The 16,139-nt window shown below is 37.4% G+C and overlaps 1 protein-coding gene and 1 long non-coding RNA gene across 6 annotated transcripts in view; one reads left to right on the top strand and one right to left on the bottom strand.

Moving 5' to 3' along the window:
• Positions 1 to 16,139, top strand: part of LOC127508732 (uncharacterized) — a 488,047-nt gene that overhangs the window by 452,846 nt on the left and 19,062 nt on the right. The window lies entirely within an intron of this gene.
• The window catches only part of LOC127508636 (uncharacterized), a 47,728-nt gene continuing 45,383 nt past the window's right edge, over positions 13,795 to 16,139 (bottom strand). The window contains exons 3-5 of the mRNA XM_051886764.1: positions 14,927 to 15,022; positions 14,679 to 14,725; positions 13,795 to 14,586 (exon numbers count right to left, since the gene is read on the bottom strand). Coding sequence (XP_051742724.1) covers positions 14,377 to 14,586; positions 14,679 to 14,725; positions 14,927 to 15,022 — 353 coding nt within the window. The 3' untranslated portion in view covers positions 13,795 to 14,376. The remainder of the gene's footprint in view (positions 14,587 to 14,678; positions 14,726 to 14,926; positions 15,023 to 16,139) is intronic.

The following is a 16,139-nucleotide window of genomic DNA, read 5'->3' as shown; positions in this document are numbered from 1 at the left end:
AAACATGATCAGCAGCAGAAACTATAAAATGTCTCATGATTCAACAGACTGAACGACCCTGATCAATAAAACATCTGTTTAACACTAAACTATGGATTATAAAGAGATTTTTATCAATGAACTGTAAACGTAAGCAATACTGTTAGTAAAGTGTGCTGATCTGTGATCTGTTATAAGTGAGTTAGTTGAGTCTCATGCGGTGACTGACCGTGGCGTAATCAGAGTGAATCTGGTCCTTACTGAAGGAGACTGTAGCGTCACTGAGAGACTCTTCATGCTTCTGGAAACTGACAGACGCATACAGGAGCCCATCAGAGGGGATTGTGGGTAATTCATCAGGAGCTGATCCAGGATCTGTGAGAGAATCACGTCTGCTGTCTGCACATAATGACTGAACATGGAGAAAATAGAGAGAAAACGTACAATGAAACGAGAAAATCTCATAAGCACAATATTTATACAAACATACACACACTCTGACTCACCATTATATTTTTCTTCCTCTTTCTCTTGTCTGATGTCGAGGTTCTTCCTAATAACCCAAAACAAAATGAATCGATCAGTAAGAGAAAGACAAACTAGATCAAACTGGAGACGAACAGCAGCATCTGAGACAGAAACTCATTGAGTCAGTGAGATTTTACTGCTGCTGACAGTCAGAAGATTCAAGCAGTTCAGAAACACTACAATAACTAATTATTAATTTGTTTCAACAGATAATAAATGATCAAACCTTGTTTCTTGTGTCTTAATTTACACACAGTCAGAGTGAATCCACCAATCAGCAGCAGAATCACACACACACAAATAATGATGATCATGGAGGAATCTGAAAATAAAACAGTTAATCAACATTCACACATTAGGAAATACGTTCAATTGACTATTTATGGGGAAAATTTGCACATTTTAGTCTCTCTTCTGCAGACCTACACATAAAACATGTTCTTCATCTGTCTCTGTTGAGTCTCATGTGTCCCACTTAGAGGTCAACCGAATGAACTCTTTTTTAATTATTTTTTAATTAATCGGCATCGGCAAATTGTGCTGCAAATTAGGCTGATTAATAGGCAGGTGCATCTGCGAGCAGCTAAATGTTGTTGTCGAACACGTGACGCTGCCTCTTGTGGAAAGCAGATTGCCATTCCACTGGCATAAAGGCTCGGATGTACTTCATTTTCCATGATCTGCTGCATCTTGCGCACAGCTGAGCATGTGAGCCTTTCAAAGTAGCCTATACTCCTAGTGGACTGCTGTTTTCAAGCGCTCAAATCACTCGCACATGCGCTGTTGTACACGGACCGTCCTCGCGGTCTCAAAAATTGGGCTGCACGCAGACGGGCTGTGCGAGCCTTTAACCAGCTGTAGTTTAGGCCACAGGTAGGCACGGGTACCAAAACCTGGTAATGAGTCCAGCGTCTAAATTATTATAGTAGCCTGCACTGTATAGATGAGCTCCAACGTTATCAATTCTGTTTCTGTACATTACCGGAGAATTTCTCCTCCTCTGAGGCTGCGTGTGAGACGGAGTAAAGCCGCGTTTCCACCGCAGGAACTTTCCCCAGGAACTAGGGACTTTGGGGTGGTACTCGTGTGTTTTGACCGCAGGAACCAGGGTCTAAATGAAGTTCCAGGTAAAAATTTCCCCCTCAGAAAGTACCTGCTCACTAGGTAGTACTTTTCCAAAGTTCTGGAACTTTCGGGGGTGGGACAAGGGTGCTGAACATGCTGATTGGTTGAGTTCACACAGCATTTTGATTGGTTGACTCCATGCAGAATTTTATTTCAACCACCATTTTTAAAGTCTGCGGTGCGTGCAGTAAGAGTTGTTTGCTATTCGAATCGTGGAGTTTAAAAATACGACCGATGGACCGACGATGAGGTTCAGGCTTTATTAAACTTATATACGGAGGACGAAATGGAAAGTTTCACGCAGTCCTACGTTACCGGACTTAATCTTCACAGAACTTTAGATCGTGATGGAAACGCAGACAGCAACAGGTCTGGGGGAAAAAAGTTCCTGGGACAAATTGTTCCAGTTAAATTCAGTGGAAAAGTGGCATAACTCAGACTCTGCAGCCGTGCCTTGTTCACACACAGCTTCAACTAAAGACGGCAGGGGAAAACAGACTGTTTTGAAAGCATAATTACACTGTAGCCTACTAGAATTGATGCCGACCATGCTTTTCATAAGTGCAACAAGTCATTTGCATGTGAAAGTAAAAACACGTGCAATTCAGGCGAAACTTAAGGCTGAAACGTGGATGTTAACTTTCCTCATTAAATGTGTCTGTGGGTTGGACATAGCCTCCACGACGTCATCGCTTGTGACCAGTGCACTTTTAAGCAGTTATGAGAAGCAGGCTGTGTAATATGAGTGAACTCTTTCATTTTTGTTATCACTTACATTATGGCCTTTTGACTTATAGCAGTGTCTGTCAACAAACATAAACAAAAAGCATCCTTCAGAACAGTTTTGAGAAGGTGCTTAAAAAGTTGAGCCATGTATTATTACTATGAATTATGCTACTACTAGGTTTATTTGACATGGTCTAGATTTTTGATTACCTGTTTTGTGTATTTAATATTTATGAATACATTATTTCTTTTTTATTTAAATTATACAAGTGCACTGATTGGAGAGGTTTATGTTGTTCATTTTTAAGTAATTTTCTGTATCACTTCTTATTACTTAACTGTAAGATTTTTTGAGATGAAGGGGAAAAAAGAAAATCGGCCAAAAAAATTGGCAGCATATATCGGCATCGGCCAGAGAAAAACCCATATCAGTCGACCTCTAGTCTCACTGTGGGTTTCCTGAATAAAGACCGTTAATTCTTCACAGTCACATTAACCTGAGACTCTGAACCTTCAGCTCATTTCTGTGGTTTTGACATGAAATGAAAACACCCTCTTCACCACAAACACTAAACACCTCCTGTGCACCCCCTGAGCAATGTCAGAAAATGAGATGCAAAGTTTTCATACGCAATAGAGGAAGTATATGGAGTTTTTCTATATGAGATTATCAGGAATCACGAAAACACTCAAAACTTGGAAAATACATGAAGAATACAGGTTTGGAATAAAGTCCCATAAAAATCCAGAGATCCAGATGTCAGAATCAGAAAGATCTTAAATGTTTGCACATACAAGGAATTTGTTTTGGTGACAGAACAAACGTGCAGTATAGGTCAATAATTCTATCTAGTGAGGATAAATTTTTATATTAATATCTACTTAGTGAAATAATAAACCATAAGTTTCAGTGCATCCAATTTAATAGCAACAAGCAATACTGTATATTAAAGTCAGACTTTAGAACAATCCTCTCAATGCAAATAAAGTAAACCCTTACCTTGATCCTTCTCATCCATGTTTATGTTTAAGTGCACTTTAGTGATGATGTGAGCTCCACACCAGTATATCCCAGAATCCTCTTCTCTCAGATCAGTGATGTTTACAGTAAAGACTCCAGTAGAAGCTTCATCACTGAAAGAGAATCGATCATCTCTGATCGTCTCCAATGAAACTCCATCCTTCACACACATGGAGGGTTCATGTGCTTTGCAGAAGAGTTTCTGATGTTCATCATGATGTTTGCACTGGATTGACATGTCGTCTCCTTCATACTTAGTCAAGTTCAGCTCTGGAAATGATTAGAAATATAAGAACATCAATTCACAGCCATAGTTTCACATATTCAGATGATAAACCTTCCTCACCCTCGTTCATGATGACGATCAGATGAGTGTAAAGATAATTCACGTCTCTCTCTAATGTCACTGCACACCAGTATTTCCCAGCATCCTCTGCTGTCAGTCCAGTGATGGTCCCAGTGAAGACACTTGCAGTCACGTCATCATTCAGAGTCAATCTGTCAGTCTTGGTCTCTTTCTCTTCATTGAGAGTATTTCTATCTCTAGTGGAGCACTTCCCCTTACAGAGAGACTTTGACTTTGATTTATAGATTGAATCATAAGGGCAGATGATCTCAGCAGATTCTCCTTCACGTCTCACTACTGGAGCCACTGCAAACAAACAAACACAGACATTTAACACACATGATTCTGAATATACTGTATTTACTACAATGAAATCATCTGAATTCACTCACTGATGAGGTTGAGCTGAATTTTGGTGGTCAGGGAGATGAAGGTCAAATGTGTGTCTCTGGTTTCTGCTCCACACCAGTAAACTCCAGCATCTCTTACGCTCACATTACTGATGCTCACTGTAAAAACTCTCTCTTCATTTCTCTCAGATGAACCATTCATTTCTGTCACTGTAGATGTGTTGATGTTTTGACAGATGTGATTATCATCCTCTTTGCAGAAATGAACTTTATGTTTCTCTGGGATCTGACAGCTGATGTTGACTTCTCCATCAAGACGAGCAGATTTAGTCTCTGTCTTTGGATATTTTGCATCTATAAAATAAAACAATTAAATAAAAATCAGATCAGATACTTCAAACAGGAGAGATAAAGTATTTTGTGTTCCTCACCATCTCTGATGTTCAGCTGAAGTTCAGTGAAGCTCTCAGTATAGTGAGACACATTCACTCCACACCTGTATGTTCCTGCATCTGCAGCTTTCAGCTCTCTAAAAAACACAATCAAGACTCCTGCTCTGGTGTCGTCATATAAAGAAACATCTCCATTCTCCATCCATTTATTCTGAACTCCTGGATTCTTCCTCTCTGAACATCCATCTGATTCTTTACAGATGTATTTTGTCTTGGTTTTGTATTGAGGATGTTCACACTTGATCATCATACGACCTCCTGAGTATCCGCTCACTCTAGACACGCCCACTTTAGCTGTCAATCACAAATATCACTTTATATGTACATCAAATTATAACATCTTATCTATTTGATTTTATTCAAGTCGAATATTTTATTAAGAATGACTAATTCAACATGACTGTATTTGGTTATGGCAATGGAAGGTAACATCTAGACATATCTACAGTGTACTCACTCATAATAATATGTAGATGAACAGTATTAATAATGGAGTAACTGTACGATTGTTCTCTGATCCAAACTCCACATAAATAAACTCCTCCATCATCTGGTCTCACAGCAGAAATTGTCACAGTCATCAATTGTTGATCTCTTTTTTCAGAGATACTGAACCTGCTGTTCTTTTTCCATGTGCTGTAAATTGTCTCAATGGAGTCTTTTCCTTCTTTGAAGATTATCTTGTCATTATTAATATGATTCTGTGAATATTCACATTTGAAGACAGCAGCCCTTCCATTCTTCACCTCCACTCTCTCTGTCTTGTTACAACATGAATCTGTCATTTACAAATAATAGAACATTTTTATATAATAATATTTTGTTTAGCAGTTTTGAGGAGGGTGCTGGACATATAACTAGGGTGACCATAGTTCCTCTTAAAAAGCGATTTCTAAATAACCTCATATGGCCAAGATTTGGCTTTTTATCCATTTTGACGTGCTCTCTATAGTCGTGTACGATGCCTACATGCTGTTGTTCAAACTGTTTCTCAATCAGCATCAGTAATAATATGGTGATTGTGAATTCACAAAGAAACTTGTGTTCCACTGCACTGCTTTGAAATAGTTTCTCTTTGTAAACATGTTTTACACTGATGTCTTTAACCACCACGTTTTAAAGATATCAAGTTAAAATAAGTCAAACTTTAGAAAATAACGAGTCTCATATGCGCCCTCGCCTCTTTTTCACCTGCATAAATGCGTTCAGTGTAAATCATTGACAAATTGCACAAAATTTCCTTTGCCTTTTCCTTTCAGACCGTTTTGAAGCAGAATACCTGACCTGCAAACTACGTACATGTAATTGGTAAATGAAGGTGCGATTTGGATGCAAATGATATTAGTTCATCAAAGCACAAAACATCAACCAAAGGAGAATGTTTGTCAGCTAAGTTAACTGGTAACACAAAACGCTTTCATTTCTTAACAAAGTCAATGCATTAAATGAGCTCACAGTGAACAATGCTGTTTTTTCCAGCATTTATAAATCTAGATTAATCTTAATTCTATGTAAACTTCTAGATTTTTTTTTTTTTTTTTAAATTTCAAGCTGTATTAATTAGCATAAGTTATTATTTTTTTTAGAAACCCATAATATGGTCACCCTAAATTAACATCAGAATTGAAATCCTACTGTAAATCTAAAGGTGGTGCCATATAGTCTATTCTTTAAATTGTATATTCTGCCCCATTTGTATTTCATATGTCAAAATTACTCACCAACTTTCACATTCAAATGTATTTTAATATTCCCTGAACCTGAAAGCCCAATCCGGTATTTCCCAGAGTCCTGTAGGTTCAGTTCTCTGATGAAAAGCATGATGTGTCCGTTTGTGTTGACATACAGAGTAAATCTTTCTTTATTAATCCATTGATCGTGTTTATTATTCTCTATTATTATATTCCATCTTCCCTGGGTGTTTTGTTTTTGCAGATATTGATTGTTATTGGATGAAAACCTTCCAGAATCAACAAGAAGACTTCCTCCAGAATATCCAGTGACACTAAAGCATCTCACTGCACCTGTCAATCAGATTGATACTGTGATCAGAAACCTCATGAACAGAAAACAGCATCATTACTGCAGTGATGAAAGAGAAAAGCTCTGACCTGAGATCAGGTAGAAAGTGAAGAAGATGAGGAGGATCTTCATTGTGAGTTGAGTTCAGTCTTCTTTATGCTGAATGTTCTCTGTGTGAATCTCTCTGTCTCTACATCTGTCTGCTTTAGTTACTTCCTCTTTATTCAGCTCTTTATCAGCAATGAGCAGCTTTACTGGCCCCTCCCACCATCAGCACTGCCTGAATATTACATTAATCACACTGAAAGAGCGCCACCTAGTGGAGGATACAGTGTCTGATACTGACAGATCATACAGGTTTCATCTTCTCTATGGCTGCGTTCCACTCCAAATTTTTATGCCCTTCACTCACTAACTTCCCTCTGTCTCGTGGACTTGGATGTGTGTCATTGCTTACATTGCATGAGTGCCCACTACTGGAGGAACCCGTGCATAAGGTTTAAATGGAACTAAGCCCTTGATCACTTTGAATTCACTCTGGAGCTGATTTATTATTTAAACCCCTTATGAATTTGTTTTATGCAACATTCTATATTCGTATAAGTTGTTGGAGGAAATATATATGTATATGAGCTGTTGAAGAAAAATAAAATTACACAAATGAAACAAAATATCAATAGTTTAAACTTTGACTGTGAACATAAGGTAGCTACAATTATTATGCAATTAAATCTCAACATAATTAATATACACTGTAAAAAGAAAATCCTAATTTTACGGAAAATAACGGAAACATTTGTCATTTTCTTTTATTTTAAGTTATACTCAAAACTCTGTAAAATTACAAACAATATATGTAAATTAACAACTCAGCTGTTATTTTAAGTATTATGACATTAATCACATTCAACAAAGCTTTTTTGTGACTTTAGTAGCTTGTTTTGTGACGTTCAGAGTTCATCTGAATTTTTTATTATTATTGTCACCTTTGTTGAGATTTATATGCTGATTCTTGATGTCTGCATAATGATTTAATAAAATTGTTTATAGTATCACAGCACTGCACATTGACATATGATAAATTAAGAACTAATATTAAACAATTTAATCAAAGATTAACTCCGGCGTCAGTGAATCAGAGCATTTCATGATGACAATAGCATCACTTAAAAAGTGACCAACATCATCTGATCAGAGTCTCTTTGTTTTTGTTTTCTTTTTTGCTATAACAAACACATATCACAGACACACAGTTAAAGCAGCCAGAAAAATATGAACGTTAAAGAGTCGAGGGTCAAGAGCCCAACTAAAGCAAGCACTGACCACCAGAATAGTGACTTCAAACTTTATTAATTTCAATAAAACATCAACATCTAAACCTCTGTTAATTGTCAATAAAAACTTTAGTATGAAATAAAGTCTGGATTGTAATAAGTGAAGATGCTGAGATCTTGAGAGATCTGTTAGTGTTTCATGTTCTGTTGGGATTTAAAGTGTTTCTGTATCGTGTGTTTTGTGGGTCACCATTGTGCTGGAGAGTAGATCCTGTGCTTCAGTCCAGGATGAGCCAGAAAACATTGCTGTTGCTTTATTTCAGAGGCAGTAACATATAGTTACACTCATTCATTCATTCATTTATTCATGTGTGCTTTTTTCTGGTTAAATACAAGAGATTCACATTTTAGTCAATGTGTTTTGTTAGTAATAATTCAGTATATACCTGTAAAACAACAGTGTTTTGCACTTTATTTAAATTAGGATATTTTACTTTAATTTTAAGGTTTTTGTTTGGTAGCCGTAGCTGACAGTCATTGACCATTTTTCCCAAAATAATCAATATATCATAAACTTCAGTTAAGCACGATCTGCTGTGATGTCACAATCAAGTTGAATTGTGGGATATAGAGCTGCTTGAAGTGTACATCAGAGTAGACTCGCTCCCTCGCTTTGTGACCAGAAAGATCCTTGATGATGATTTCACTTTTTTAACTTTAGTTAGTGTGTAATGTTGCTGTTTGAGCATGAACAACATCTGCAAAGTTACGACGCTCAAAGTTCAATGCAAAGAGAGATATTTTCTTTTACAGAAATCGCTTTTTCACATGCTAGTGGATGAGTTGAATGAACTCCACAGCAACTACATAAATTTATCCACTAACCGTTCAGAAACGTCCAGTTTCATTCTAAAAGTTGTAACTTCTTCCTGAGTCTCTCCATCAGTGTTGACTCCGGTTTGAACAATGTAAGGCTGAACACCGTTACTGATGATCCTCATTTTGGCTGCGTGAGATTCTCCAGCTTTGTTGTTGTTAAGCAACCGAAGCACGAGCTGTTAAAGCTCCGCCCTCTTCTGGAGCAGCAGCTCATTTGCATTTAAAGGGACACACACAAAAACGGTGTGTTATTGCTCACCCAAATAGGGGCAAATTTGACAAGCTATAATAAATGATCTGTGGGGTATTTTGAGCTGAAACTTCACAGACACATTCTGGAGACACCAGAGACTTATATCACATCTTGTGAAAGGGGCATTATAGGTCCCCTTTAAAATAATTTAAAATAAAGGGTTAAAACAAAAACATAAAGAAAATTCTAAAACACAAGATTATTTTTATGTACCTTTATTTTACCAGGAAGTCTCGTGGAGATTAAAATCTCTTTTACAAGAGAGACCTGGCCAATGTAGCAGCCATACAGTAAAACAACATTTTAAAATACAACAAATACACAATAAAACAGAAATATTAGAACAAAGTATCCTCTCAACAAAAACAATCACAAGCCTCTGTAGATATACTGTAGTACAAAATATCCCCCATACAACTGACATAATTCATATATCAAGGAGGCATAGGCGGAGGGTGAACCAACTCTAGGGTAAAGGCTAGATGCGATTCCTCCTTAAAAACACATTTAAATAGAATGTCATGAAATAGTTAGGCATGTTGCTTATCAATAACCTACACATCCCAGCATAAACGCTCTTGTTGTTAAGGTGGCTATGATCACAAACCAATATTTAAACAGGCAAGCATATGCATGATTTGGGATGGCGACCATGTTCGAATAATAAATAACCATTGCTTTACCTAATGCAGCAAAACATACACTGTAAAAAACTGCTGTAAAAAAAGGCCAAGTTTCAACAGCAACATTCTGTTTTCCATTAAAACAGTAATATACCGTATAAAACAATGCATTCAGGGTGATATTTGTCATTTCTGAGAAAGTAGCCTACAGGAATATACTGTGAATAGGTAACAGGGCACACCTGGGGCAGACGATCAAGGAGAAATCAACATGAAAAACTACAACAGACTACAAAGATTGAAGACAGAACAGGACACAGAGAACATGACATGATTAATAACAGTACAATATTTTGTATTACAAGTTTTCTGAAATGTTTAAATATGCAAATGGAGTATTATATAATTAAATATGCACACATTTGCATATATTTCCAAAAGTTAAAGGTTTTTACAGAGTGTGTTTTGGATTTCTCTTTTTTTATCATCCATAAATCAGAAAATACTGTCAACAGCCAGAGGGGAAAAACAAATTGACCATATTTTTAAGAGTAAAATGTCAGTGTGATCTCCTGCTGGTGGAAGAGAGTCGTTCAGATGTTCAGCACCGCGGACAGCAGCTGATCTGCAGCACATGACTGAGATTCATCACCACACACAAACACATTCACAGTCTGTTCAGATGAGCTCCTGTTCTCATAGACATCACATTACACTTCTTATGCTGAATTACTGACCATCAGTGACACATTACATAAATCAGCAAATTATAAATCAGTTTATTTGGAAAGGTTGTGTAGAGAACAGATTATAGTGTCTGATGCTGAGAGCTTAAACAGGTTTTCATGTTCTCTATCCACCTTATTTTTAACATATAAGAGTGAGCGAGGAAGTTTCGCACATTCACAGAAAACAGCTTACTTCTGTGCTGCAAAATAAAGTGGATAATAAGGTAATAATTCAAAACAGAAGGTTGAAATAATGTACCATAACAAAAATGCTAAAGATACAAAATATATATCATATACAAATAAGATAATATAGATTTCAGATCATCAGAGGCTCATCAGCTGAAGTCTGAGTCTGATTGCTGCTTCTGTCTCTTTAACAGGCAGTTGTGGATTCAGCACCACGGACAGCAGCTGTCAATCAAACTTCAGCATCACTGATGACAGTTTAACAACACAAACTGAACAAAGAGTGAAATGCTGAGACTTGACTTCATCTGCTTCCTTCTTCTTTAACTTTGATTTTAAAAACATCTACATGAACAATGAGTCCATGTAATTATCAAATATTATGCCGGTTTTTAATTCCTCCAGATTGACTTTTTCATTTCAAATTCACAGGTGTGTAAATCAGTGTCATAATGTCAATCAGTTACAATTATTCAGAACAGAAGAATAAGAAACAAGCATCTGCTCTATCAACTACCACACCATAACCTACACAAAGACTGTTTATAAAAACCATGAAATTTAACAGGCATTAACACATATTTACCACTAGATGGAGCCAGAGGTTTGAATAAGACATTTGTGTTTGTGTTTTCAGTCTCAGACAAGTTGATGCTCTCAAGAAATCTTTTCAGACCATGTATTAGTTCAATGTTTTTATTGTCTCTATTTAAATGAAACTAAGGAATTTCACAAAATGGTAGTTTTAATCCTGTTTCTGAAAGGTTGCAGTTTGCTTAATAAATCTATTTATGGAATAAATTAGTTACTATTAGTTATTAATTACTATTTTACCAAATTTTTAAAAACCTGGCAATCATCCCATTGCATTGTGGGGGCAAGTTTCGCATGCAGTATTCACATTTCTTTCACAAAATGTACATATAGTTTGATATAGGCCTAATGTTCGAGTCATTTTTATATTTAACAAGTTTTAGAGTAAAATGTTTAATAAACTAATGTATACACTGTATCATGAGGCATTGCATAATTTATCACAGTCAGTAACAGTGTTGTTTGAATCTGTGAAGATATTGTGAGATTCACGAGCCTCAGCGCGACCGTTAGTTAAAGCACTGCTGTCAAGATCAAATAAAGTACCATAAAAGTCATTCATACACTTCTTGGCGTTTTTCAAGTGTTCTGAATACATAAATCAGCTTTGTGTGAGGAACAGATCTAAATGTAATTGATTACTCACAGAAAATCTTCTTCTCTGATCTGTCAGCTCAAATTTTGATTCACCCGCGAACTTTGTTTTCATTCAAACGGAAGCGCAGCGCTCAGCGCCATATAAGGAGAAAAGGGAGAAGTAGAAACTGCGCTTAAATCTCATTGGCTCTCGGGTGTATGTTGTCGTGTCATAATTGAATATTTATTATGTAAATAAGAAGAGAAGGTTCTGTGCGAGTCAGACACAATACGGCTCAGTGTTGATTCACATCCTCTTTTCTTCTGAGTTGTTTGTCTTATCATCACAGAATAAAGCTGAATGCCAAAATCTAACCATGTAAAATGTATCAGTGCTACAGAAATTAAAGGGATCTGAACAGTTGTACTTTTAACATTTGAAAAGCAAGCAGATCTTTTATAATGAACACTTATTTATGACTGCAGTTGGTTTGGATTATTAACAAATACAGTTTTGAGATTTCAGCTCCCTCTAGCAAATATGTTTAGTTGATCTGACTAAAACCATTTGGAGCAGAATAGATTAATAGGATTCTGAATAGCTGAGATATATTATAAATAATATTATTATTTTCAGATATTAAATAAATTCACAGCATCTTTTTATGGAGTGGAAAGTTTGTGTCCATCATTACTAAGATAAACATTTCCTTCTTCATCACACCTCCAGGAGGCTGAAGCGCTTTTTGTTTTGACCAACAAAAGATAAATAGAGTAAAAGAAAACCACAAGCTGAAGAGCATCTCATGCTGTTTATCTTTATCACATTGACCACAGTAACAAACAACACTGTGAACACAAAGACCTGAGACACTTACAATCAAGTCTCGTCATCCTAGTAAAAAAAAAAAAAAAAAAAAAAACTAGGTTAAAAAAACTTTTTGGTTGGGCTGAATTCAAAATTAATTAAAAAATGCATCATACGACTCTCACTGTTACTGCCGTACAAAGATATGCTGATGTTTAGAATTGGACCAGAAAGAAAGTGATGAAAAAATCTTAATAAAACAATGAAATTCAAAGTAAATCTTAAAGATGTCACCTGTTTAAAGTGGTGTTGACATAAATGTACTAACAACATAAATGAATGACATTTAAAGAACTATTAAAGACTGTCAATTCCCACAAGGATTTTTTTTATTATTATTATTTATTTTTAATGAGAAAAGTTCATCACTCTCAGTAAATGTTGGAGGTGAATTAGTGAACGATCAGCTCTTAGTCTTTATTGTCTTCTGCTCACAATGGATGTTGATCTTCTGTCTCTCTCTGTTCAGTCTCATGTGTCTCACTGTGGGTTTCCTGAGTAAGTCTGTTTAATTAAACTGAACTGAGACCCTGAACCTTCACCAGTTTTCTGTGGCTTTGAGCTGGACGGAAAAAAACAGCCTGTTCATCACGCCAACACAAACAACACCTCCAGCGCTCGTGAGAAACTTTGAGACAGAAAGTATCATCTATAAGTCAATGCCATGACAATGTTTGACAAAATTAATTTGTTACATTTATATAGTGCTTTTCTGGGTACTCAAAGCGCTTTACATGGAAGAGGGAATCTCCTCAACCACCACCGATGTGCAGCACCACCTGGACGATGCGACAGCAGCCAAATTGTGCCAGAACGCCCACCACACACCAGCTTATTGGTGGAGAGGAGACATACTGATGAAGCCAATCAGTGTATGGGGATGATTAGGAGGTCATGATGGACAGAGGTCAATGGACCACAGAGAGTCAGGACCTCGGTTTAACGTCTCGTCCGAAGGACGGTGCTTTTTGACAGTATAGTGTCCCCATCACTATACTGGGGCGTTAGGACCCACACAGACCACAGGATGAGCACCCTCTGCTGGCCTCACTAACACCTCCAGCAGCAACCTGGTTTTCCCAGGAGGTCTCCCATCCAGGTACTGACCAGGTTCAGCCCTGCTTAGCTTCAGTGGGCAACCAGTCTTGGGCTACAGGGAGTTATGGCTGCTGGCATTTATATAAAGTAATGTAAAAAACAGTGTAAATAATCTCTCTGATTCTACAACTTTAAATAACAGCTTTGGGCATCAAACAAGGAATAAGCAGAAAATATAAATGTTTATTTTTTAAATGAATAAAATATATTATTATACAGTAAAACTCTTACATCAGAAAAATGACCTCAGTTCCAACAGAGCAAGAATGAACTAAAAACAACATCAGCAAAAGTCTCTTGCATGTACAAAACAAAAGCAGGTCAAAGAGAATCAATATTCAGAGAGACGAGAAAGAGAAAACATTTAAACAGCTGCTGTTAAAGAGACTTTATTAACTGTACGTGTCTCTGCATTTGGAGTGGAAACTTTACAGTTTATTCTATAAGTGTCACTCGGTGGTTTTATTTCCTGTTTTTATCACACCCTCAGATAAACTGAGATGACAAACTCTGTACACACACCAGTAAACCTTTGACACAACTGCTATTTTAAACATGTGAAAGAAGAAACATGATCAGCAGCAGAAACTATAAAATGTCTCATGATTCAGACTGAACGACGCTGATCAATAAAACATCTGTTTAACACTAAACTATGGATTATAAAGAGATTTTTATCAATGAACTGTAAATGTAAGCAATACTGTTAGTAAAGTGTGCTGATCTGTGATCTGTTATAAGTGAGTTAGTTGAGTCTCATGCGGTGACTGACCGTGGCGTAATCAGAGTGAATCTGGTCCTTACTGAAGGAGACTGTAGCGTCACTGAGAGACTCTTCATGCTTCTGGAAACTGACAGACGCGTACAGGAGCCCATCAGAGGGGATTGTGGGTAATTCATCAGGAGCTGATCCAGGATCTGTGAGAGAATCACGTCTGCTGTCTGCACATAATGACTGAACATGGAGAAAACAGAGAAAACGTACAATGAAACGAGAAAATCTCATAAGCACAATATTTCTACAAATATACACACACTGTGACTCACCATTATATTTTTCTTCCTCTTTCTCTTGTCTGATGTCGAGGTTCTTCCTAATAACCCAAAACAAAATGAATCGATCAGTAAGAGAAAGACAAACTAGATCAAACTGGAGACGAACAGCAGCATCTCAGACAGAAACTCATTGAGTCAGTGAGATTTTACTGCTGCTGACAGTCAGAAGATTCAAGCAGTTCAGAAACACTACAATAACTAATTATTAATTTGTTTCAACAGATAATAAATGATCAAACCTTGTCTCTTGTGTCTTAATTTACACACAGTCAGAGTGAATCCACCAATCAGCAGCAGAATCACACACACACAAATAATGATGATCATGGAGGAATCTGAAAATAAAACAGTTAATTAACATTCACACATCAGGAAATACGTTCAATTGACTATTTATGGGAAAAATTTGCACATTTTAGTCTCTCTTCTGCAGACCTACACACAAAACATGTTCTTCATCTGTCTCTGTTGAGTCTCATGTGTCCCACTTAGAGGTCAACCAAATGAACTCTTTTTTAATTATTTTTTAATTAATCGGCATCGGCAAATTGTGCTGCAAATTAGGCTGATTAATAGGCAGGTGCATCTGCGAGCAGCTAAACGTTGTTGTCGAACACGTGACGCTGCCTCTTGTGGAAAGCAGATTGCCATTCCACTGGCATAAAGGCTCGGATGTACTTCATTTTCCATGATCTGCTGCATCTTGCGCACAGCTGAGCATGTGAGCCTTTCAAAGTAGCCTATACTCCTAGTGGACTGCTGTTTTCAAGCGCTCAAATCACTCGCACATGCGCTGTTGTACACGGACCGTCCTCGCGGTCTCAAAAATTGGGCTGCACGCAGACGGGCTGTGCGAGCCTTCAACCAGCTGTAGTTTAGGCCACAGGTAGGCACGGGTACCAAAACCTGGTAATGAGTCCAGCGTCTAAATTATTATAGTAGCCTGCACTGTATAGATGAGCTCCAAGGTTATCAATTCTGTTTCTGTACATTACCGGAGAATTTCTCCTCCTCTGAGGCTGCGTGTGAGACGGAGTAAAGCCGCGTTTCCACCGCAGGAACTTCCCCCAGGAACTAGGGACTTTGGGGTGGTACTCGTGTGTTTTGACCGCAGGAACCAGGGTCTAAATGAAGGTAAAAATTTCCCCCTCAGAAAGTACCTGCTCGCTAGGTAGTACTTTTCCAAAGTTCTGGAACTTTCGGGGGTGGGACAAGGGTGCTGAACATGCTGATTGGTTGAGTTCACAGAGCATTTTGATTGGTTGATTCCATGCAGAATTTTATTTCAACCACCATTTTTAAAGTCTGCGGTGCGTGCAGTAAGAGTTGTTTGCTATTCGAATCGTGGAGTTTAAAAATTCGACCGATGGACCGACGATGAGGTTCAGGCTTTATTAAACTTATATGCGGAGGACGAAATGGAAAGTTTTGCGCAGTCCTACGTTACCGGAC

The sequence above is a fragment of the Ctenopharyngodon idella genome, chromosome 1 (assembly GCF_019924925.1).
Source record: "Ctenopharyngodon idella isolate HZGC_01 chromosome 1, HZGC01, whole genome shotgun sequence".
Classification (NCBI taxonomy): domain Eukaryota; kingdom Metazoa; phylum Chordata; class Actinopteri; order Cypriniformes; family Xenocyprididae; genus Ctenopharyngodon; species Ctenopharyngodon idella.
This window is presented reverse-complemented; position numbering and strand designations above follow the sequence as displayed.